This window comes from Macadamia integrifolia, chromosome 6, assembly GCF_013358625.1.
Source record: "Macadamia integrifolia cultivar HAES 741 chromosome 6, SCU_Mint_v3, whole genome shotgun sequence".
Taxonomy (NCBI): Eukaryota; Viridiplantae; Streptophyta; class Magnoliopsida; order Proteales; family Proteaceae; genus Macadamia; species Macadamia integrifolia.
The window spans coordinates 22358024-22383386 of NC_056562.1; the positions used below are offsets into that span (position 1 = coordinate 22358024).

General features: G+C 37.3%; 2 protein-coding genes, 1 long non-coding RNA gene and 4 other non-coding genes across 10 annotated transcripts; 6 read left to right on the top strand and 1 right to left on the bottom strand.

The window, feature by feature from the left end:
- Positions 1-1899: 1899 nt before the first annotated feature.
- On the bottom strand, positions 1900-8186 carry LOC122081202 (protein ORANGE-ORANGE, chloroplastic-like). Of its 4 annotated transcripts, XM_042648218.1 has the most exons (9): positions 7619-8186; positions 6577-6655; positions 5760-5874; positions 4694-4810; positions 4432-4518; positions 3536-3612; positions 3086-3213; positions 2455-2591; positions 1900-2123 (listed from the first exon to the last, which is right to left on the bottom strand). In XM_042648218.1, the coding sequence occupies exons 1-9, from the start codon at positions 7725-7727 to the stop codon at positions 2046-2048; spliced, it is 927 nt and encodes a 308-aa protein (XP_042504152.1). In that variant the 5' UTR covers positions 7728-8186; the 3' UTR covers positions 1900-2045. The 4 variants fall into 4 exon arrangements, with proteins under 4 accessions (XP_042504152.1, XP_042504151.1, XP_042504154.1 ...); XM_042648217.1 differs by lacking the exon at positions 6577-6655 and having other exon boundaries at positions 7619-8181; XM_042648220.1 differs by lacking the exon at positions 7619-8186 and having other exon boundaries at positions 6167-6649.
- Positions 8187-10232: 2046 nt separating this feature from the next.
- On the top strand, positions 10233-11261 carry LOC122081148. Its single transcript, XR_006141026.1, has 2 exons — positions 10233-10599; positions 10771-11261. It is a non-coding gene; the product is annotated as an uncharacterized LOC122081148 (long non-coding RNA).
- LOC122082961 lies at positions 10534-10637 on the top strand. The gene has a single exon (XR_006141495.1). It is a non-coding gene; the product is annotated as a small nucleolar RNA Z107/R87 (small nucleolar RNA).
- LOC122082997 lies at positions 10780-10881 on the top strand. The gene has a single exon (XR_006141527.1). It is a non-coding gene; the product is annotated as a small nucleolar RNA R30/Z108 (small nucleolar RNA).
- Positions 10971-11062, top strand: LOC122082963. The gene has a single exon (XR_006141497.1). It is a non-coding gene; the product is annotated as a small nucleolar RNA snoR31 (small nucleolar RNA).
- LOC122082960 lies at positions 11155-11255 on the top strand. The gene has a single exon (XR_006141494.1). It is a non-coding gene; the product is annotated as a small nucleolar RNA snoR31/Z110/Z27 (small nucleolar RNA).
- A 2721-nt stretch (positions 11262-13982) lies between the features above and the next one.
- LOC122082129 (putative invertase inhibitor) lies at positions 13983-14522 on the top strand. Its single transcript, XM_042649613.1, has one exon. It carries the CDS (start codon positions 13983-13985, stop codon positions 14520-14522), a length of 540 nt encoding a protein of 179 aa, XP_042505547.1.
- Positions 14523-25363: the final 10841 nt, after the last annotated feature.

Sequence of the window (25363 nt, forward strand, 5' to 3'; positions counted from 1 at the left end):
AATACAGTAACTGCAAAAACCAACAAGAGACATTGTCTAAAACATTAAGTTTTTCAGTCCTACCCCTTGTTTCTAACCCATGGGCTAGGATATACATCCCTGTTCAATGTAATAATACAAACTTTAGAGAACAGCTAAAAGATAGACATAATATTGTTATTTTTGTCTCGAACTTTTTATCCATTTTAAAGATTGACCACAAAATTTGGTGGTGATCCAAATGGGAATCCCCCCCCCCCCAAGGTATGTGATGGTAGTGGAATGACTTGATTGGGCGCGACGCAATAGATCAACTCGATTTGGAGGAGTATTTATATGTTATGATGTCTTGTTGCTTAAACAAGTGAGATTTGGGTTTTTTTTGTTAAGGTTTATGGGCGAATATTCTTGCAGCAAGTTTGAGTATTCTTGAAAGATTTCCATTGTAATTTTTCTTACAACATAGTGAATCATATTCTTTGTCGCCTGAGGATGTATTACATCACATCAGTGTGTGAACCTCGTTAAATCTTTGTGTCATATTGTGCGAATCTGTTTATTTTCTTCATTTTCTTTGGTGTTTATTCTAACAAATATCAATGGTAAGCATCTCCTATGCCCAATTCCTTGTCCCCAACCGCATCCAATCAACCAAGTTTTGACAATTAGTCCAGACTTTTACGGTAGTGGCTCTCATGTCCCAACTCCCTTTGCTCTTTGCAACCCGTAATAGATGACTCTTGCCTTGGCTTCCTGCACGCTCCCAGCTTGTAAAAGTAAATTATTCAAATCCTATGAGGATAGGAAAAAAATCGTCTGAAATTTCGATCTCGTACAATTCCGTGAAATACCATCTTCAGGGGGTGACACGTGTATTGATACCAATGCAATGGTCCAGATCTGATTTAAATGCCTCTTCACTGATTTAATGTTTTATTAGTTGTACCAGATCTGGACCATTGTATTGGTATCAATACACGTGTCACCACCTGAAGGTGGTATTGTACGGAATTGTACGAGATCGGAATTGCAGACGATTTCAACCCTATGAGGATATGCTTAGTTCTTTATTCCCAAGTCACACTCGAGGAATAGCTTCAAAGGCTGTTTCATAAATTGAGTGTAGCCAGATAAGATGGAGATTGGCTCGATCTACTATTACCTCGTCCATTGAGTATAACAGAGCAAATGATGGTATAGCAACGAACATCGGGATGATACTAGGAAATATGGTCCGAAGAATCTCGATAGTAGTTCCATGAACAATCCCGCAAAGTTGAGGTGAATGATTAGCAAAACAGGATAAAATCAGAAATGGATGACTTAGAAGGAACTTAGAGCATCAATAGTTGATAAGATAAGAGCAAGAGAAAGTCAAGTAGATTGGTTCAGTTATGCGCATGCAAAGAAAATTGCGGCCACGGCACCTTTGGGGAGTTAAATGATGCAAAATTGTTGCGTGTTAAATTAGAAAACAAGAAAGAGAAGGCCAAAAATGACCTGGTCAGAGTGTTGAGAGAAAAAAAAGAGTACTTGAGAGGTAACAGCAAATGCAGCCTTCAACAAAGAAGATTGGTGATACAGGGTTTGTGCGGCAGATCCCAAGTAGTTTCATTTATTCATCTATGAATGCAAATACAACTTAAATGAGAATATGACCAAGGGTAAGAGATTGTTGCCTGGTTGCGTGACCGCTGCAACAGTGTGGAATCGGTTGATTCTAGGGTAAAAACACTTAATTGTGGGAATATTACTTGAATATACCATTTCAAGGGGTTTTTTCAGACTTGAAGCTGATTCCAATCTGAATCTAATCAGAATTGGCACCGACTGCTTCTGCCACCAATTACGTGTTTTAAAACCTCGACTATATCCAGCCATAATCATAAACAGAAGCTTGAGCAGGTAAGAGGTTTCAGATTCATGTAAAATATTGACATTTCGGTATTACTGATCTTGAACAAAGCTATTAACATGTAGAAGAGTGCTTCAGTTTCAATTATACATATTTGAGACAGTTGACATCTAAATCTGTCTTGACAAAATTCAGAGAGGAAAATGCACCTCTAATCGAATGGGTCAATCCTTGGATCATGTTCACTTGCCATTGCCATCCCTGTACAGAGGCATGTAGGACACATAACCTGCAAAACAACAATCAACAAGCAGTACAGGAATGAATTCCGGAGATCGAAACTAAGGAAACGGTGAACCCCACTCCAATGTGCTTGATCTCATTAAGACTAAACAGAAAATTAGGAAAAGATGATTAATGTTTTAACAGAGATGAAAAGGAACAGGACTTGTATAGCTGAGTTGAGATACTTCAATAAATGTTCTATGCTGGTCCCATCATACATGCCAAATGGATGCATAAGGCATGGTGGAGCTTCATTCTCCCATTATAATGCAAGGAACCTTAATATAAGATAGGAAAAAGAAATAAAACAAAATGAAAATTTGACATTCTTCCACCTTTCCTGACCCTGAACAGTTGGAACATCTTTCAGTTCTAGGTGGTGATAAAGGCTTATCACCAACATTAACTGTAGCAACCGACTCAATAAGAACAAGAGATCCTGTGCTTGAACAGCGAGCACACGCAAGATATCCTGCATAAGAAATTAAATCATTTGTGAGTAAACCAGATACCTACACCACAATCAATCTTCTCAACCAGCACACAGGTCAATTATACAGTTTTAATTTGTGATCATATGTCATTAAATACTTCCAAAATATAAGGTGATCACGATGACCTAGTAACTCATTGACGTGGTTGAGGTCATAGTTTTAGGTATCGGTATTGGATCGGCCACATGCGTCATCCGTGAATGACACCGAAAAATATCGCTAGTATCGGCCAAAAAGGAGTTTTTTATTTCCCTGCAGATTCAGACCAATTCCAGCCGACACCAGATCCAATACCATGAACTGAAACCATGGTTGAGGTTGACTCACCATAATTAAAAATTACTTAAAAATTTAAGTGTTGAGGCTGATTGTCACTAAAATTAAAATTACTAGCATAAAAATAGAAGTGTCGTGGCTGACTGCACCATAATCAAAATTACTAGCATAAAAAGTCCTATTTCAAAATATATACCAGTTCCAAGACAGTATTTGCATCGTTTATCCTCCTGCTGCTTAACATTGTTAATTTCAACCACCATCAAGGCTGAGATCACCCCGATTGTGCCCCCTGAGAATGATGCCACTATGGGATCAACCTGACTGCACATTTGAAACAGGAGAACATATAATGCAGAAATCAAACTCATTTAAATGGTTAAAATGTCAAGAAATATTGCTTTCTCCCTATGTCTGGAAGAGCATTAAAATGCCGTGTCTAATGCATAAAGATGAACTTTTTAAGTATCTTCCTTTCTGTGGTTTACTAATAACAAATAGTTCCCATTCATATAGGTTGTCTCAAGGAAATAATAGGACAGGAAACCATTCATTTTGCAACATGAGGATAGATAAGGGTATAATTACAAGAAACAGAAAGTGAGAAAATATATAGAGTATTCATGGACAAAGATAAGGAATGTACCTTAATTGCATGGGCAAATGCACATTACGAATAAAATCTGCATAATATGTGCCCCCTAATCCCAATTTAAGCTCCATCTGACACAACAGTAAAACCAGAAATATAAAATCAGATGGGATTCATGTTCCAACAAAAACTAAGAGCACTTTAGACAAGGTGTTCCCTATGACATGAAGTCACTTCTCATGGTTTGAAAAAATCATGTCGCTTGAGGGAAGAGAAGGTTTAAGGACTTCCTACAGCCAGTTCATAATCTACAACTGAAACTCCAACCTTCCCTTCCCATTTCATTCCTATTAACAAAACTAAACATCATTTCTATATTTCACTAATTTCCTTGCTTGCTTGACCCTAAAACACCAATCAGCTAGTTAAGAATACCTTTTAGAGTTAAGGATCTACTATTCTTCTAAGGTCATACATCAAGACATGACTGCTTACTAAGGCCCTAAATAAAGTGGTTGTGATAAGGCTCACTCAGTCAAGTTGCCTTGGTGTTCTTACCACACTTTCAGTTTGACAAGACACAGCTGGGAATGTATTAATAAGAAATAATTAATCTAGTTTTGATAGCCAAGGTTTTAACATCAAGGATCCTTATTCATTATAGGTTGCTTTCCTCATCATTTTTTCATTAAGACTGTAGTTTACAAGTAATGATAGATATAGAAGAAGGGCATTGAAACATTTTTTTACGCAAGTAACATAATGGCAGTTCATAAAGTTACAATGGAAGAGCACTTAGTGACTACATGGTGTGAAACAAGAAAAGAAAGAAAGAAAAAAAAATAAAAATAAATAACATATGGGGAACTGCAGAAGTCAATTGAATTTATCCAGTTAGTAGTAAATGAATTTATGAACTTAATGGTTTCCCAAAAAAAAGAACAACTTACAGTTGGTGCAAGAAGGCCACCAAAAATGACAACCGCAGCAATTATAGAGACACAAATAGCATAGTACACCCTGAGATTGGCTGAACTCTGTTTATGATAATAGAGTTTATTAACTTCACGGAAAATTAATTGAAGGAAAAACACAAGTACTGATTTCCTGCTAGATGACTCAGCAATAAGTTAAAAAGACGAGGCATCAGAAGGAAACAAGGATCCTTGTGTTATGCACCATAACAAGAATATGAGATGCAGAAAGACTCACCAAGGGAGGTAAAAATGGAATAAACGATGGGAAATTAGAAAGTTCATCTTCTTGCTCTTCCTTTAGGATTCCAAGCTCAGCATTTTTAATTCTCTGTTGAATCCTTAGCCGACGAACCTGTAACATTTATTGAATAATATAAACAATATGATGGTACAAGAAATAACACAAATAGGAACCAACCATTCATACTCATTTCTAATAGGTAATTTTGACATAAAAACACAGTTCTTAATAACTATTAGTTTCATAATGTAGCAATCTCTCTATTACAAGTCTTAGGTTTCCAATAGTAAGAAATTCTCGAATGCATACTAAGAAAATAATAAAAAGAAGTTAAAGAAAAAAGTAGAAAATGCTTAAACACCAATTGGATATGTATCCATAAAGAATGCATGAAGCAATTGTTTTGCCAATATATAAGGTTAAAACCCTTTTGCGATCATTTTTTACTCTCCCATTTGACCAGTCCGGCTCGTTGCCAGATTACAAGAAACTGATCCCATGTACTTAATTGGCGAATAAACACAGTTTCTATTTTTTACGACAGAATATACATATAGGTTAATTTAAAATATTGGATAAGAAATATGATTTGATGATATAGTTGTTGTTCAGAAAAGAGGCTTATCATTGATGCTGAGACAGGAGATGCTCCAGATGTTGTTTGGATGTGAGCATCAAGTTTTCCAGTGCTAGACATGATCATTATTTTTCAGGTCCTCACCGCATCTTGATTGGGAAGTTGTTAATAACTAGTCCAACTCCTGTAGGAATGCTAAAAACTGTTCTGGCACTGGTTATGGTTAACTCCAGCATGTCCTTGGTAAATAGAAGAATAACTTTGGCATTATGTTGTTTCCAACAGAAACTACAGATTTGGAGAATGCCTGCATGTACCTTATACATAGTATTTATCAATACACATACATGAATTGCAAGAATTAATCTACTTGCCAACTTAATATCTTATAATTTTATAATTTTGAAAAGAAAAGCGTACAAGAAAAAAACAATCTTATAGCCTAAAGCTAACTGAGATGAATTTGTGCATATTGAAAGAAACCTCCTCCATGTGCAGGAAGATTTTATTTTGATGGCTCCGTATATTGTCCAGAATTTCTTGCAGTTCCATTTTGGCGAAGTCTTGCACCGTCTCAGGTCCTTCTATGATACAAAAGCTGCAAGTACAAGCAGAGGACATATAAGTGCAGAGTGCGGGGAATTTCGAATTATCTTATATGATTTGAGATTATACATGAAACAATTCCTAATCCCATCTTAGCCTCTCCACAGCCTAACTTTCTCCCTCTCTCCTTCCTTCCCTTTGGGGGTTATTAGTTTTTACTGAACCTTTGACCCTCCAGATTAATTATCTTCCTTTCCCTTTTCCTCCATCTGGGTTTATTAATTTTCACTGAACCTGAAAACCTCCAGATGAGTTATACTAGCTGCAACATTATAAAGATGTACCAATGCTTCAGATTTTGGATTTGACTTGCAGCAAACTCCCAGCCGTCTTTAGGCCATCTTTCCCTAAGTTTCAATGCTCAAAACAGATTAACAATGGAAACCATTTTATTCAGTCCATTTTCAAAATTTGGAAGAGTGGGAAGTCAACACTTTCATAACAAGGTAGCTGGGCAGCTGGCAGAAGCTCTGATTCAATAAAAAAGAATAGTTAGTTATTATCTCTCAAGCGTAATAAAAAACGGAATAAACATGAGTTTGGCCTGTCGTATACCATATTAGTCTTTTACCTGATTTCTGTTACATATTTCTTTCAATGCCAAGAAAAAAAAAAAATCAAAGATCTACAGATCTGTGACATGGGTTGTGATTGGATTGGTTTAACAATTTGAATCAATATCTGGAACACTTACTTTCCTTGCATATGGAGGAGAAATTTTATGCCTGCCAGAAAGCTCTTATATCTTCCAGTTTCTCTTTTTATACAAATTCCTGGACCAAAGTAACCTAGTTTACAAACTCCTCAAATGGTCCAATGAAATAACAAGATAAAAGAAGTACTTCAATAGCAATTGAATCCCCTAGAATTTTTCCTCATAAGAATAGTTTCATGTAAAAAATCTTCTTCAAACCCTTTATATTAGCCCATAATCTCCTCAATTCTTCTCAGATATCTTTAAAATTGTTTCCATAGTTTACAACACTTCCTTTCCAATTCAGTACAGACACATCTTGAACCTTTTCCAGATATTTTCAATTGTGAAATGACAAATATCCAAGATTTAGTTATTAGTCCATTTGTAGCATTATCCTCCTATTATTATTAAAAGTTCTTGACTCGCATTAGCCATGAAATCTAAAAATTGAAGATTCAAAATATTATTTTGTTTCATCAAAGTGTGTGTTGGAGAGGTTTGTCTCTTCCTAATAGGCACCTAAGTGACCAATAGGTTTGACTATTGGATAGCATGTCTGAATAGTCAATAGACATGTATTATGAAAGAGACAAGGCTTTTGGGAACACCCATTGGAGGTGTCCCTTCTTCTCCTATATATAGTAAGACAATCCCTACTTAAAAATAGGTTTTTCAATTTTCTCTATTATTGTTTGGTTTTATTCTTTTGAACTATTAAGGCTAGCCTTACTCTCCCAAAGGATCATAGTCTGTGTACATTCAGACACAGATCAGTGGTTGCTTTATCTTGGAGGTAAAATGCAGTAATCCCCAATTGTACTAATGTAGGGAAGTTTCAGACCTTAAGGAGAGTATCCCTTTGTGATACGACTCAACCTGTTTGGTTAGTTGGTTTCAACAATCTGTGCCAATCTTCTTCATCAGTTCATCTTGCTTCAAGCAAGGAGTGCATCTCAACAATATCGTGTATTTATTTCTAACAGTACCCAACAAAGAAAAACAAGAAGAATGAGCAGAACAATAGAAAAAGTGGGGTTACCCAGCAGCGTTCTTGTCAGGAGAATTGGAATCAACAGACGGCATGAAGGAAGAGGGTTCGGATTCAGCTGCCATGGACCGCCGTTTGAAGTCTGATTTGAGCTTTCCATGAAGAAACCTTGAATAGTTCGAAAATGAAGAATTGGAAGGAAATTGAGGGTTCAGAGGAGATAGTGGTAGAATTGGAACTGAACAAAGCATCTCTGAAACTCCTGAGATTCCTCTTCTCCTTGTGGGAGCAAAGAAGTAAGAAAATGATTGTAGACTTCCACAGAAGCAGATATTCAATTCCACACTGAATCTGATGTGCCATTGACAATGGAGTGAATCGCAATAAAGATACGGGTACCATTCTTCTGTTTGTTTTCGACTTCTTAACTTATGTGGGAAGCAGAGCCACAGGCAACAGATCACGTTTCCCCACAACTCGAGCTTGTCTGCAAAGCGTTTATGTCTCTTTGTGTTTTTGAGGAAATAAAACTTTTATTTTTTTTTTCAGAAAATTCTAAAAAATTTAACATGATTGTAATTGTATAATTAATTATAAAATATTTTAGGGTTAATATTTTGGGTTTTTCTCCCCAATCACTATGTGTATTCTAATGTAACATTTCACCATTTGCTATAAGTACATGGATAGTACATGTGATAGAAGACCAGGTAAACATCTCATTAATACAATTTTCAGTTAAAATGAATATAGGAAGTAGCTAAAATTACAAAAGATGTTATTTTATATTTTATATTCATCTCCATTTGATGGCAATTTGAGAAGTTTCCTTATTTATTTTGGATTAAAATTTAGTCATCAAGATGTGAGTCCTTTATCATATGAACTAATCCATGTATTTCCAAATAACAAATAGTGAAACGTTATACTTCATTAAACATGCAGAAACCTAAAATGACCTTTTAATAAAATATATTTCACTTGTTATAAGTTCCAAGACATCTCATCCACATCAATCAAAATAGAAAAAAATGCATCCCAAATTCTAATGTTGTTCATAAAGGCAATGGTCTCAATCATGCACATTCAATTGGAGTTGAAACTTACCGATTTAGAAAATCCTTTTCTAGCAATGCAACATTTTGCAACTCAATCTTGTGATATGACCAGTTAAATAAGCCATTGTCATATCTCTCTTCTAAATTTTGATCGACTTGATTTTTTACCAATGTAAAGTGAACTCAAGGGGCTATATTTTCTTCCACCAAAAAAAAAAGGGGGGGCTATATTTTCTCATGATATCACATTTAAATGCATTTCATACACCTACGGTTTGTTAATTTCTACTAGTTCAGTCCGTTTGTTCTAGTTGCAAACAACTTGTTCCATTCAAAAGAACAGCATTGGTTGAATGCTTATGAGTGGCTTATTAGTTTAGATTCTAAGAAACGAAGCCTCCAATGGGTTACAATATTGAAAGATTTCTTAGTATCATCTCTTCCTTCTTAACTTTGTCTTTTTCCTTTTCTCCCCTGCTCTGCCCGGCCCGCCCTGGCCTAGCTCACCCCAACCCTTACATCCCCCTTTCCCTCTAGGTTAGACTAGGGTCAATCTAGGTCGGTCAGCTCAGCCTGGCCTAACCTTGAGGGTAGGTCAAGATTGTATTGTTCAAGCCTTGAGTCAGAGGGATCGAGATCCTCTGTTATTCTTATATCTTGCAATTCTGTGCACTTTTACCTATAGAGAAGGACATTGTCTTCTCTCTCTCAATCTGAGCCGCCCATGTCAACAGTGTCACATGTCACTCTTTGTAAGTAAAATAACAAAGAATTGCAAGATGTAAGAATAATAGAGAATCTCGATTCGAATCAGAGTTGGGTCTGAATCTAAACCGACTAAAGGGACTCAGGGTTGGGCTGAGGTTTTCAAAAGCCGGGCCCAACCCCTTGAGTTCACTTTACATACGAGAACGTAAGAACAACCCTAGTCCATGGATTTAGAATCAAAATTCTCTCTCTTCATTTAGTAGATTCTAAATCCACGGGCCAAGGATGTACGAGAACATTCTAGTATGTGAACGTGATCCATTCACCGCACCTTCGGCTCAATAGGTTGGAGTATTGGACTTGGGATGGAACTATTAAGGAAAAATTACATGATTACCCATTTCTAGGTTTCTTTTTACAAAATTACCCACCAAAAGTTTCAGTTAACAAAACTATCAAAAATTAGGTTTTTCTTTACAAAATTACTCACTTAAAGTTTAAGTTAACAACAATATCCAAAATTGAGTTTGAGTTTACAAAACTTTCCACTCAAAGTTTTAGGAATAAAAACAAATACATGATTATATGTGGAAGATGAAGAATTACTATTTTGAGTAGTTTTATAAATCCAAACTTGATTTTGGGTATTTTTGTTAACTCAAATTTTGAATGGGTAGTTTTGTAAACCAAAACCTAATTTTAGGTATTTTTGTTAGCTAAAATTTTTTGTGGGTGATTTTATAAAAAGAAATCCAAAAGTAGGTAATTATGTAATTTTTCCAACTATAATATATTAATCCGGACTTTGGCTCTAGATCGACGCATGAACGAATGCAGAGAAAGATTAAAAGGTGACTTGTTATAGCCGGTCAGAAGTCAGGACTCAGGAACGCTTCGAACCCTAATTTTTTTTGCTGGAACTGAACCCTAATTCAATCCCTATAAATAAGCAGTTCTCAATTCTCATCTCTCTACTTTCTGAAACTCGAGTCATTTGACATGGAATGGGTACACTGAAGAGCTGGTAGGTGTTTCATTCCTCTTAGGGTTTAGATAGTATTGTTTCGTTCATGATTGCTGTTTAGATTTCTTAGTCTATTCGTTTTTCGCTCAATTTATTTTTTCAATCGATTTTTTTTTTCTTTGGGTGAATCCAATTAATCCTTTCGAGGGATAAGAAAGGAATTGTAATAGGTAGAAGATTGCGGTGATGACTCAGAAAATTCAAGCTCAACAGACCGGAATGCAGGTTTCTTCTTCTTGGAGGTATTTGCGTGTCGAGTATTCATCTGAACTGAGCGATCTTCTCTTTTGAATCTTCATTTTCTGTTCTTTCCCTTTTGGTTTGAAGGTTTTCAGGAAATTTGATCTTAACAACTAGGGTGTTTTTATTTCTTTTTAATAATTTTTTTGGAGGGATTTGTTTCATTTTCTAAGGGGAAAATCGATGGTTGCAATGAGGATAACAAGCTCCCTCTTCTGAAATCAAGTTGAGGACAAATGCTGGCGGAATCGAACCTAATTCTCAAAATCGCCATTGCTGAGTAATCTAATTTTCCCTTCTGCATATCCAATTACGGGAATAGTTATAAAAATTTCTAATTTTTAGCTTCATATTTGATTTCAATGGTCCATGATAGATGAGGATGAGGCAATATTAGCATTATATCCAACACTTGATCTGAGGAATTTGTTTCCAAGTGATTCAACTTTTTGCTTCTGAATCTATCTTAGTTCTGATTTTTTGATTTTTTTAATCCCTTCTTTTTCTTTGGGATTGGTTATGTGGTTTTTAAAGATAAAATTAGAAGAGAAGAGGTGTTCATCAAATGATGAAATCAGAAAATAAATCTTAGGACACCTTCCTACGCGACTCTTCACCGAGTTGTGGATGAGAAAGACATTTCTAATCTGATGATGAATGCACGCACCTCTCCCAGCGAGCTGGAGAAATTTTCCCATTCCAGACGTTACTGGAGTCAGTTATTAAGTTCTTCCAGGGCTACTGGAAGTGAGAGTCGAATCGGATCGTGAATGCCAAGAAACCCTAGAATTGTAGGTTTTTAGATATGGGCCGATTATTGGGTTCTGGGGACGGTGATCGGGACTGATTCTGATCTATTGAATCTATACTTTTAAGTCGGAGCCTCGAGTCTTGACCGATCTAATCAGGTTTCAAGAATCGGTATTGCTGAAATCGAACGGTCAAAAAATGTAAGGGCAAAATCGATCGATACCATCCCTAAATTTATATGATAGCTAATTATAATTAATATTTTTATTACAAAATGAATCTAATTATTAAATCATTTAATTAGTGAGGAAAATGGATCAACAGGGCTGGGTTGGGTTGGGTTAATTTTCTTAAAACCCTGGCCCAATCTTGAGTCTCTTAACTAGGTCAAAATTCACCTGGACCTTGATTCAAGGTCTTAAGACTTCAATTTAGGCCCAACCCTTCAGGTTCAGTCAACCTTTATCTGCTTAGATTGGTCTTGATTTTTTAAAGTCGGGTTCGGGTGATTCTAATTGATCTTGACCTTAATTTTGGTTTGCCACCGACTCTGACCCTAACCTTGGTTTGTTATGGGTCAGGATGATTTTGATTGACCTTGACCTAGACTCTAGTTTATCATCAAGGGTTCTTTTTGATAAAAAATGCAAGATAGATCAACACAAAATCAGAACAAAAAATGAAGGTAAAAAAGTTAAGGCTGGTTAGGTGGTCAAAGACATCAGCCCTCAACGGCAGGAGGGTCAAAGATCGCTTTGGACAATCAGAGCCAAATTTGCATCCTTACCTTGAACTATATTGAAATATCAATTTTATCCCACATTTTTTTCAAATATCACTCATCTCCCCCCCTCCCCCAAACCCCAAATAAAAAGATGCTGTCTAACGTCCCAACCTTTTTGAAATGGTGGTTAAATCAGTTGGTTTAGTACTCTTATGAACATGAAATACTTATTATATCCTTAATGAAATAAACCCTCCTCGCCAGACCCATTCTATTTGAACTCTATTGAACTTTACTGTCCTTCTCCGGCTCCACGGCTCTGTTGATCCATTCTCGTAGGCTCAGTACCCCCTCCCTCGGGTGGAAAACAATTGTCCAGGAATTACAACATATGTCAACGAAGTTAAATACGTGCCTGTTACTCTATAGAGTCTCTCTCCAACCAAAATTAATTTCTAAAGAGAATCTTCCACCGTTGCAGTTTCATCTCACTCTTTCACTTCCTCTTTCCGAGCTTCTTCTTAGTTTGGTGGTCAATTTAGTCATCTCTTCCCCATCATCGTCGTAGCAAACAGTGGCTCTGTTTCCACTAGCGGAAGATTCTCGCTAATTTTTTTCTCACAGAAAACCCATTTGACTACTCTGCTTTCCTTTTACAATCTCCTTTGCTACCCATTTAAATCTTCTCTCGGATCTGCCTGTAAATTCCAAGCCCTTTTTGGGTTTTGTGATCTTGGAATACTAATTCCGAAGTCGGCACTGAACTGATCGGGACATTTGGAGAGGAAGTTTTTTCACCTCTGTGGGAGAATGAACTGGGTTTGCCTTTCCATTTGCGGTGGCGATGGTGATCGAGATTCTGGTCTTCTATCGAGCTGGGAGATTCTAATTTGTATGAGGTGCCATCTTTTCCATTTCCTCTGTTATGGGTGTAGTATGATTTAATTGGAGTAATTATGATTAAATAACTTCCGTTTGCTGTTGTTCTTCCTAAACCCTAGTTTCTAGTTCCAGCTGAGCTGCGAGTTCACCTCTCTCTTTTTCTTCCTTCGTTGTGAAATAGATTCCCGTGATCGGTGTTGATATACTTAAATTGCCTCTCTCGCTTCTGCTAGTGTTGTCTTTCGTACTCGCCGACCCCAACTCAAATGGGAATGGATCAACAGAGGAGAAGAATGGTGATTGTTAGATCAAACATTAAGAAATACGGAAATAAGAAGATAATAAATCTACACGACGCAAAGATTTAATGAGGTTCACACGTGTGATATGTTACGTCCTCAGGCGAAGAAGTTACACTCAAGCAGCGGCGAGAAAATTCGCCCTAAAACCTTAACTCGAAAACCCCCCATAATGCAATGATCTTTCTCAACAAGACAAAATATACTTCAACTCGTGGGTCGATCCATTGGGTCGTGATCGATCTTATCGAACCATACCACGGGGGTTATACCCCCACACCCCATATGAGATTAGTGTTTGGTTATGGGCTTGGGCCGATAGATCTCTTTGCTTCTATCACAGATCTCAGAAAACTTCTCATTCGGATCACCACCAAAATATGTATTGGCCCAAGCTCAGAGCCCAGCACTGATCTTAGAAAACTTTTCAATCGGATTTTCACCAAAATATGTCGGATCGGGTCAATCTTTAAAGTGTGTCAAGAATTCGAGGCAAGCTTAACGGTGATGTGGTTTAGTAGAGTTTATAATGAAAGGGTAGGGAAAAAATAGGTTTATTTCATTAAGGATATAATAGGTATTTGATGTTTAGGAGGTAATTTAGGCATTATGAGGAAAAACAGGCTGACTTCACAGCCATTTTAAATGGTTGGGGATGTTAGATACCGCTACATGAGCAGCAATAGTATCATAATAAGGACATAATGCCTGCAGAAATCTAATTGAGAACATGAGGTGCACTCTCTCCACCTTCTTCTCCCTCTCCTTCTGCTTCATATCCATTGCTGCCGCCGATCTCATCTACGAAACCTGTCAAAAGTGTGCTGAGAGATCACCCATCTTGAGCTACTTGTGTGTGTCTTCTGTACAAGCAATCCCGCCGAGCCACACCGCAAGTCTCTCAGAACTCGCCGTGATCTCTGTTAAATTGGCTCTAGTTAACGCCACCGCCACGCTTTGGAGCATCCAAAAGCTTTTAGAGAATGAAGCTTCTGATTCAAATTTGATGGGTTCCTTAAAGGATTGTCGTGAACTCTACTCTGATGCAGTGCCTACGCTTGAGAACTCTATCACAGCCTTTAAGAGTTTGGATTACATGTCATGTAATATATTGATTACAGCAGCCATGGACGCAGCAACGACTTGTGAAGGTAGGTTTGATGTGTCTCCATTGACAAAGCAGAACTATGACTTCTTTCAGCTGTGTGATATTGCTCTTGTCAGCTCCCGTTTGATTCCATCTGAGCTGCCATTTTTGTTGTCCATGTAATCTCAGATTCTCAGATGGTGGGATCTGGATTTCTTCTTTAATGTTTTGTTTTATTTGCTTGTTAATTATATTGTATTACTGATGATATCAAGCAAGTGAATTAAACCCCAAGTCCTACCAAAAAAAATTAAAAGAATTAAACCCCAAGGGTATAGTAGAGTTGGCAAGGGATCTTTGTCTCAGGAAACATTTGGTTTTGAGTTTGATAATTTTTACCTCTTTGAGATCACTCACACTCCACGGGGTGTTTAGTGCTCTTCACTATTTTTGGTGAAAGTTGAATGATTCTCATTTAACCCCAATAATGATTCGATCCACGCGGTTGTAAAGTCAGTAGAAATCCACGGGACTAGTTAGGCCTTACCCATCATTAGAAAAAAAATTATGAAATTAGTGTTATTTAATGGACTGCTTATTGGTAAAAAGTCCTGATTAGTTCCATGTATGTGTAGAGTAAAGATTCTTCAATTAAGATTTCGTGACAACATGTGTCATTTTTCTGTCACAAATGTCCCTCTAAACACTCTTAATGCCAGTATGGAGGAGAATTTATATAATCAAAAGAGCATGTATCATACAAAATCGTATGTGAAGCTTTAATGAAATTTTATGTGTTTACTCGAGAATTTAGAAAATGGAAGTAGGTTCCCTCTTATACCCATGTGCAGTTTCGAGCGTTGGAGGAGTCACAAAGGGGTATCACAGAAAACTTATAAATAACGGGGATATTAAGGACATTTCCTCGGGGGTGATACAGTAATCTTGGTGAGAGCATGTAGTTTCATGCATAGGATGAACATGCATGTCACATAATTTATGGCATCCATTAATATTGATCGTTCAAGCAACAATAGATGTTGCAAGAAGAAGAAGAAGAATATAAGCCCAACCATCAAGCAAGCCCAGCCACCAGCAGCCACTATTCAGTCCAGCCCTTAAGCCCATTTGTGGTTCAAGTTTAGGCCCACTTCTTGGGCCTGGTCTGGGACCATTAAGGAACCCTCCTTATGCCTTGTCAATCAAGATGACTGATCGTTGAGATTAGCAATTTTTGTCCATATAGCAGGTCTTTACTGCTACTATCACCACATTGTTAATTATTGTTGGACCAGACCAGTTAGCCAAACCTGGTTCAATTTCTTAATTTTCATGGGTTTTAAAGGTGGAAAAATCGCATCTAACTGGGTGACTTTCATGGTTTTCCATGTGAACCAGGTTAAACCAGCTAGTTTCCCGATTTTCTCAGTTTTATTTTTTGATTTGTAAATATTTTGCTAAGGGGAAGATTTTCATGCACAACTGTTTTTCTCCATCAGACAACATACGTCAAATAGGGGTGGGGGGGAGGGGTTTGGTCATTTTGACTAGGCATTATGTTCATCCGACGGCCACAAAGATGGTCGTGCATTGTGCTTTGATAAATTTTGAATAATTTAAATAATTTCGGGGTTTGAGATTTATGGTTTAGGACTATTTGTGCTTATGATGTTGCATTCTTAAGATGAAAAAGGTTGATCACTATGCACTGGAGTGCTGGACCGTATAATGAAGTTGGGTTTTACAATTTTATTTATTTATTGTAGAAAACTAGGTTACAAATTTGATTGATAGGTAAACAATTTAAGGGGCTATCTATCATCGAATGGTTGAATCGAATATACCATTTCATCACATGGAAAAATTGAAACGCTCCCCATGCATCAGTCAAGTTCAAGTATGTGAAATCGGCCCATCGGATATGGGTTTTGCCTCCATTTTTTCAATCCAAACATGATCCCTAGAAAATAGAATCGAAAAAAAGTAAAACAGTTTTTTTTTCAAAATCTATGGTTCTTTAGAGTTTTTTTTTTGTTCAATAAATTTGAGGATGTTGCCATTAGAGGTAAATTTAATTGGTTTTATGCTATTTAACTTAGTAAAAGAATGAAATAATAGAAATAAATTATTAAAACCAGGACAATTTCAAGGGAGGATTCAAAAAATTTATCAGCCGTTCTTAGCCTCCGTTTATTTGCATGGGAAATAAAAGCAAGAAATGAAATGAAATCATTATAAAAGCGGAAGCAGAAATTTTTGCAAGGGAAGAGGTTGTGTGGTCCCTATGTCAACATGAAAGCCAATGAGAATGCATGGAAGGGCATCAAAATAGATGGGACTTTTTATTTCATGGGGGTGGTGGTAATTTCACATGCTTCTATGTATCGACGCAAGAGCCATGTGACCAGGCATCATTTTTGTGTCTCTTTTTGTAATTACATATTATTGTTTTATCTTCCATTTCTTAATTAATGAATTTCTTTCTTTTATATAAAAAAAAATTCAAAACTTACGAAATTTGGTAATTAAAGTTTGGGAAAGGGGTTTCCACTGTTACTAGTGTAGGAAGGAGTTTGCACACCCCATCAATGGCTGTCCTAAAAATACAACAACAACAAACAAAGCCATTTTCCAACTAAATGGGGTCGGCACTGATTGCCTTAAAAATAATATCATTAATATGAGATCCACTAGGGTTGTCAATTTCAAGCCAGGCAGGTAGCCCAATCGAACTCGACCATTTAAATTTCAAAAAGCCCAAACCAATTAATAAACATGTCGGGAAGTTCCGGGTGCGAAACCCTTACCCCATTGGTTGCCGGATTAGACTAATTGAGCCTCATCAAAATTTTTGAAAAACAAACACTTTTATTTTATCTTGTCTCATTTAATTAATTTATTAATTATTTATTTGGATTGCTTGAGAAAGACTAATATGGAAATAAGATGGGAAAATTTGACATGACTCGCCTGGTTTTCTGTGAGTGGCTCCGACTCACTAGGATTTAAAGAGGACGAGTCGAGTCACAAAACCTAGTTTTCCAACAATTTTAGGTATTTCCCCCAAATTAAAACAATACGTGACAAAATTATTGAAAGTTAACCCTTGCAGTCGGCCTGGTTTGAGTCCTAATGGGCTTTCAACCAAAATTCTTTTTATGAAGTCACGATCAAAAAAGATATGCTGTAAAGATTCATGATGAATTTGACAAAACCCACAGATGGGGTCAATGTCTATCCATTTAGACAAGATATCCTTTGTAGGTAGTCCCGCATTGATCAGTCTCCAAAAGAAGAATTTAAACTTGGGATAGATATTGATTTTCCAGTGAAAACACCACCAGTGTGAGCAAGGATATAAGCACCAACACCTTCTTGAGCATCCATTGAAAGTTGTCAGAGAATTTGTCAACAGATAATTAGTAGCAAACTTTGTTTTGAAGGATCCCTCCTTTGAACGGAGACACTGCCACTTGTCAGAATGATGGGACAATTGCATCTGCAAGATAAAACTATTAAACTGGATTGGTAAAGCATTATTTGCAGTAAAGCATTATTTACTGCAAATTCACTGACCATAGAGTGAGATTGCTCCAGAGGTCTAGAATTAAAGGACGATATATCAAGAGTCCTATTCGGTTGGGATGATAAGATCCAAGGATCATCCCTGAAGAAGGTATTGTTGCCATTGCCTATCTTTTGCAGAATAATGCTGTTTAGAATAGGAAGCACCAAGACTATGCTGTTCCAGCATGGGGATCCTCGAGTGCTTAAAGTCTTTCTGTGAAAAACTAACATGTTGAAATATTTTGATTTGAGTACTTGAACCCAAAGGCTCTGATGACTGTTCAACATTCTCCATGTAAGTTTCATAATCAAAGCTTTATTGTGGGTTTCGGAGTTCCTGATACCTAATCCTCCCACGCACCAATTAAGGCAACAACATAGTCACTCAAAAGTATTCAACAGTGCAATCTTCTTACCAAAAAAAAAAATATAGAAAGTAAATATACCCCATGTCAATAGCCAGTTGGATTTTTTCCTAAATCACACTATCAAAGAAAAGCAAACAAACTCAATTGAATCTGTATCTTAGCTAGTCTTTATGCATCCTAGCTTAAGTTCTCCAAAGAAAACTGAACTGAGGAGGCACCAACCATGTTGTTGAAGTTCTTGTTGCTACTGCATACTTTGTAAAACCATCAGGAACTGAATTGGCTTCATTATAACTATGAGAGGCTTTCTATGAATTCGATCTAAATTGCTTTTATAGAAAAGCCATCGGTGATGGAAATACCATGGAATATGACCATTCATAATACAAAGGATCATTGACTGAGAGTCCCTTTCAACTCATATAGAATCTAGATTTAGACTCATAGTAATCTTTATCCCTTAAGGGGAAAAAAAAAAAAAACACTACCCAATAAGTAGAGGCAATACCTTCATAAATCACAAAAATTGCAAAGGAGCTCTCAAATGATTTCACAGAACACCACCAACAACAATGCCCTGGATTACCCAGATAGTAGACATCAATGCTAATTTTGACCAATCAAGATTTGCCCAGTTGGAGGTCTCAATGTCGGTTCAAGATATTAAAGAAAGAGTATGTCTTCTTTTAACTCAATCTCTGTCTTTTGTATTCTAAGGGCTACAGAGAGTGTTGCAAGCTTGGAGGGCGCTATCCGTCCTGTGTAGGACAGAATGACGACATTCCATTCTTTGGCCTTATGGATTTTGTACTTCTGAAGCTCTAGGTTGTACACATGGTTATCCTTATAAGTAAATTCCATTTTTACTAAAAGAAAAAAAAAATAAAAATAAAAATGAGCCGGTTCATCATCACAAGTCACTGAAAGAAATAAAGATAACTTTGGATTATCTAGCATTATTTACAAGAACCACATTCATAGTAACAGTCATAACAAGAGAAAGCTAATATCCAGCGCAATTAGACCTAACTGGTAGAAAGAATTATACTCTACTATCAAAAGCGATTTTAGGCCACTCTTGAACTACCTCTTCACAAGTCGTAGCATCGGTCAATGCGGCACCCACAACGGTATTAGCTGCCTTGTAATTCTTAGTGTCATACCCCGTTCTCACAGAACTGGACTGATGACCGAATTAACTACTGTTAACCCAAAACCTACTAGGATCATCTGATGCAATAACCACAACCCAACATACACACAACTAAAGAAAGTAAAATCTGTATTTCAGTGGAAGTCTTGTATGTATATACCTATAAATACCCAATACTCTTGATTCTCAAATTGTATTATATAGTACATTTACATGTGGCTCCGTAGGCGTGATATATACACAAGAAATACAATTTAAATATCCAGAGCACAAAAGGGGTAACATAACAAAGAATAAAAAAGAATCTCGGGTCGGGTATCATTGTTGGTGTTCTGCAACATAGCTCTTGCACGAGCACTCAGCATTGCGCCCAAGATCTTCAGGGACCCATCAGTCCTTAGCTGGAAATTCTACAGTGGGTGCCAGCTCTAGCTCTTTAGCCAAAAAACCTACAAGATCATCTAAAAAGGATGTGCACGTGGGATGAGCTCACTAGCCCAATAAGTGAAAAGAAAGACCAAGCAAGCATTCACAATACAAATGAACCTATATGCATGCAAAGTCCATTTTTATTATCCTAAAACACCTAAGAAATATTGCTAAGTCATAGGCTATGTGCTACTCACAACCACAGTGTGCGTATGCCCCGGGTACGAGTCGCGAACCATATCCTGTAATATGCCCATAGGGTTGTCGGAGAAGGCCAATCGTGGGTACCCGAAAAAGTAAATTACTGTTCCTTAGCGACATTAAAGTAAATTGGGTCTTGCTCTGCATTAAAGTAAATGCAATACGATTGGCCCTCTGATTATATCATCAAAGTTTTCGACTGTCCTAGTGATCAGCTGGGCGTATTTCTAACCGCCACTATTGGTACACAAGTTCGGGCTTCCCCCTAGTGATATATCCAACACCTAAGCCCCTACTGGGAGGGTTGTAGCATAAAGAAATGTCATTCTTAACCGCATACTTCTACATGAGATTGTACGACTGTAAAAGTGTCGCCTCGTTCCATTCCATAGGCCATCAATGCATTCTTTTCCAAGCCGACTACGACATCTAATCTAGCAATACATCATGTTCAGTAATTGAAATCATTCATCTCATAATTCATAGCAAAAAATAACTATTTAATAACTAAATTTACAGCATAACAAATCATAAACGAATTTTATGATGCACAAGATAATGCATGCAAATGGTATTCGTGGATTGCTAGTCTACACACAGTAATAAAGTGATGATATGGCTAGTCTATAACAATTATGGAATGATGCAAAAACACTCCAAAAAAAGAGTCAACATCCACTTCCACTCACTTGTTACGTACAATAGCTCAAGCCCGATACGAGCGAGATTCGATGCGAGTTCCTCGTAGAACCGATCATAAAATGGTCAAGTTTAGTACTTCTCTATTTTAAGAACATAACCAACGAAATACGATGATCTCAACGCGTATAAAATGACTATAGGAGGTTGCCCGACAAATTTGAGCCCTATCGGAGCCTGATAGGCCTCACTGGTAGGTCAACCGGTAGGCCTACCGGTTATGCCCGCCAGTTGGGCCTGGGGCTCTATCCAAACCGGTGGGCCCCTACCGACGAGTGGGCGTCTGCTGGTCTAGTCCACTGGTCAGGCCAGAAGCCCATTCGTGACTGGGAGGGCCCCCAATTGGTGGGTCCAACACCTACTAGTGCCGCCCATCGGTCTACAACGGGTTTCTGCTGTTCACTTCTACTCGTCATCTCCTCTTGGGAAAACTACAAGGGGTCGATTCGATCGCATTTTCCACACATCCATGGTCTCATGATGTGATTCCGACCTAGATTTAGGATTGATTCAATGGTTTAAGTGCGGATCATACCTTTTTGCTTAAAAACACCTTTAAACCCTAAAACCTCTTCTTCAACTTAGGATATTTTCAAATGCTTCAAATTCTTATTGATCTTCCTTCAAAACCTTCAAGGACAGCACCCAAACTCTTCCTCAAACTTTAGATTCATCTTCTCAAGTGGGATTAACAAGATCTAAAGGACTTCTACCCGAATCAAAGGGTTTCACTTAAGGTTTCTTGAGGGTTTAAGAAATATAATCTTCACCCACCTCAAATCGTAGATCTCTAAATGAGGGTCACTTTTCCGGCGTCGAAATGGAAAGATCTAACCTTGGCATCGCACCATGAGCATTTCTTCCTTCTTCTTCCCTTTTCTTTTTTTCTTTTCACTTTCTCTTCTTACTCTTCTCACCCACATTCTGAAGCATTAAATGAGAAAAAAGAAAAGTCATAATGCTATTTATACTTGGGTCAAAATATTTAATGATCAGACTGGTAGGTCACACTAGTGGCTTCAACCCACCTACGACCGCTCACTAGTCGGCCAAAACTTAGCTAAATAAATGGGATTTCTATAAGACTCGGCTCCCGACATGTATTTCACTCTCGATATATGATTTAAAATACATACTCGTCATAAAATACGACTACGTACCTTTATTGTCTGTATATGGCCTTGTGATACGTGCAAGTGCACGGCTTGAGCACACAGACTTCACTAGGCACTGGTTCAGACTCGTCTAGCCAACCCGAGTTTGGAGTCATCCTTGCTATCATGTTCCATAGGGTACCCGTTTCAACTCATTCGGGTTCAGATTTTGCATGACCAAACCGAACCAATCGGGTAAATAAACCATGTTTAGAAAGTAGGGTATCACACTTAGATTTGAAGGATTCAATTGCACGTTTTGTATTAAGCTCCGTCATAGAGTAATGCAACTTACAATCCAGTAAGCAACCCTTAAGATTTGGATCGGATTTTGTATCATTCAAGAGCTCCTCAATGCATGAACCAATCTTTGTTGCATTGTCTTTGACTAACTTTACTGTGGCTCTTGGGATCTTGTCTAAGAGCTGCAACACAGAAGTCATATTAGAGGCCCTTGTCACCATGAGAAGCTTTTTGACATGTTTCATTGACGATATCAGCATCAACCTTGGCTAGAAATAGAATGACCAGAAAGAAGAATACAGGGGAGGAGAAGAAAAACAAGATTGTCTCATGTTTGATTCAATTCTGTTCTATATCTGAAATTCAAATGGGTTGGTTACCTATTTTATGAAGGTTTCCCTATGAGAAGGAAAATGTTATCAATAAGGGGGAAAGCCTTATTGATAAGGACCCCTTTAAATCTGCAAAACGTTACCAAAATTAGAAATAGCCAGTATGCCATACTGCCACTGGGCAGGTTGTATGAACCGTTTAAGAGAGACATCCCTTCTATTACTTTACTTTGACAGCCAATCTACATGATTTGAAGATTTAATGGGTTTTATAAATGGGAAGTGTGAAATGAATTCTCCCAAGGTATCACATAGTCTCTAGGGTTGACACCGGATGGCTTTTGGGAATGTAAGATACAATCTAATGGGTTTTATGAATGGAAAGTGTGAAACGAATTCTCCCAAGGATCACATGATCCCTAAGGTTGACACCACCAGATGGCTTTTGGGTATTGGAAGATATAATCTAATGGGTTTTATGAATGGAAAGTGTGAAATGAATTCTCCCAAGGATCACATAACCCCTAGGGTTGACACCACCAGATGGCCTTTGGATATTGGAAGATATAATCTAATGGGTTTTATAAATGTGAAAGTGTGAAATGATTTCTCCCAAGGATCACATGGTCCCTAGGGTCGACACACCAGATGGGTTTCGGGAATTGTAAGATATAATCTTAAATCATCCAATAGCATATAATTAAAGGGCATACTCAACAGTAGCTGAAATGCTATGGGGCCACCTTGAAAGCAGTCTCCACCAGACAGTTGCCTTATATAGACTCTAGAATAATCAAAAAGAAACCCATTGGGCGTGTTTGATTCGTTGATTCTACACTGAGATGTGAACGGATCAGGTTCACATATGAGAATGTTTTCATACGTCCTTGGTCCATGTATTTAAAATCTATCAAATGAACAGAGAAAATTGATTATACATCCATGGATCAGGTTCGTTCTCGTACGTTCTTGTACGTAAACATGATTCGCTCACCACTGAGACCTCCTCAATAGATGATTTCAAAATCGATTCACGTGATTCCAGCCACAGTATAGTAGCCTGTAAATCTTGAATGGACCACTTTTATTGGGCTGTAACTCCCACCACTGCTACTCTTCAAGTGTGCTGGTGTCGTCGTTCACCTTATGGAAATTGATCGAAGGTGAAAACTCTCTCTCTCTCTCTCCTCCTTCTATATCTTGGTCTTCATCTTCTTCTTCTCCGCGCAAGGTTACCTAACGTGGAAAATTCCTTTCCTCCCTCACCTGATCTATAAGCTTGCAGAGAAAGTGGTCTTCTTCTTTGTCACTTCCTAAACCCAAGGTTGCAGACTCATTTTTATTTAACGTGTTTAGCTGCTCGTCGTTCTATTTCTTGGATCTCCTTGCATGAAACCAAAATACAAGAGCAAAACCTAGGTCTCTCTCTCTCTCTAGCATAGTGGAATCTGTTGTTCTTGATTTGCAAAAAGAGGATTTAAACCCAAGTACTCCACCAACAACTTCCTTAGAGTTCCCTTGATTCCAAATCAAGATTGCTTTTGCAGAGACCAATTTTCGAGGATGGTCCATGTAGCATCACTCTCTTGTATATAAATCGAAGAAAAAAATTTCCTCTACCTAGTGAAGAAAAATTCTACCCAACCAAAGGTCGTTATTATTCTACTCCTACTATAGAGAATTTGTTAATGCCTCCCAACTATTCCCAATATAATCCCAAGACACCCAAACCCAAGAGCAAAGGATTCTTTATAAACTATGGGTGAAGCGAAATTGACTCTTTCATTCAACACACCAATTAAGGCGTGATCACTCAAAATTACACATAGCTAGTTTCCTTATAAAAAAAAAGCATAAAAACAGAAAGATATACCTAGATCGATAGACACAATGAGGATTATTTTCTATGTCCTTGCAAATAACTAAGACTATTTTTTTTCCTGATATTTTCTCTCATCCCCCTTACTTTGTGGGCCCTCTATTGATAAAACCAATTTCTTTGTTAGTGAAATTTCATTTTTAAGTGATGTAGTGAGTGAGCTCTATAGTCATGAATTGGGGGCTATAGTCCCACATGATCTGGTATATATGTATAACTATTGGAATTATAAGTTTAGAAAGAACCTCTCCACCTTGAAGCTTGGGTTTTTGGGTTAGAACCTATCAAATGGCATTAGAACAAGTTATCCGTGCTCCATAACCAAAAGCCGAGAGAGCTGTTGGAGTTAGTGCACTTAAACACTATCACTATTTTCATATATTTTTTTAAAGAGAAAATCATATAAAAGTAAAAAACTTTAGATCATTTTACAATTATTTACCTAATTTTTTATTTGGTTTACATAGAAACAAATTAGGCTGAAAAGACAACCACTTCAATTTCATCTAACTAGCCAACTTGCAGCGTTTCTTCTTAATATTGTCTATTTTGTGAACCAACCGACTTTTAGAAATTATTTTTGAAACAATTTTTTAGTAAGATATATAACTTGGCATTACTACTTTTACTCTTTACAAACTAAGACCTCTAATGCCAAGAAAGACATAGAGAAACCCAAAACAATCACTACAAAAAAAAAAACCTCTTTAGCTGCGGTTTTTTTTTTTTTTTTTTTTCGTGGCCATTGTTATTAAAACCGTGGCTAATGATCATTTTCTGCGGTTATTAAAAAAGGTTTAATAACCGTGGTAGGTCCACAGCCAAAGCTACTGTGGCAATTGAAAATCCATATTTTGGCATGGTTAGTTAAACGAGAGAGAGAGAGAGAGAGAGAGAGAGAGAGAGAGAGAGAGAGAAGCTCAGGGGAAAAAAATTGAAAACCTTAACAATGAAATCATCATCTTCTTCTTCTTATGTTTGTTAAAGTCTTCAATGAAG

Bases quoted from the DNA above. Each gene is read 5' to 3' on its own strand.
- LOC122081202 (XM_042648217.1), bottom strand. From the start codon at position 7,818: ATGCTTTGTTCAGTTCCAATTCTACCACTATCTCCTCTGAACCCTCAA. The intron at 4,811-5,759 runs GTTTCTTTCAAT...TAAATGTTACAG, and splicing joins TCTTCCTGCACATGGAGGAG to GTTCGTCGGCTAAGGATTCA. The intron at 2,592-3,085 runs GTATATATTTTG...TTTCTTATGCAG, and splicing joins CAAATACTGTCTTGGAACTG to GATATCTTGCGTGTGCTCGC.
- LOC122082129 (XM_042649613.1), top strand. From the start codon at position 13,983: ATGAGGTGCACTCTCTCCACCTTCTTCTCCCTCTCCTTCTGCTTCATA.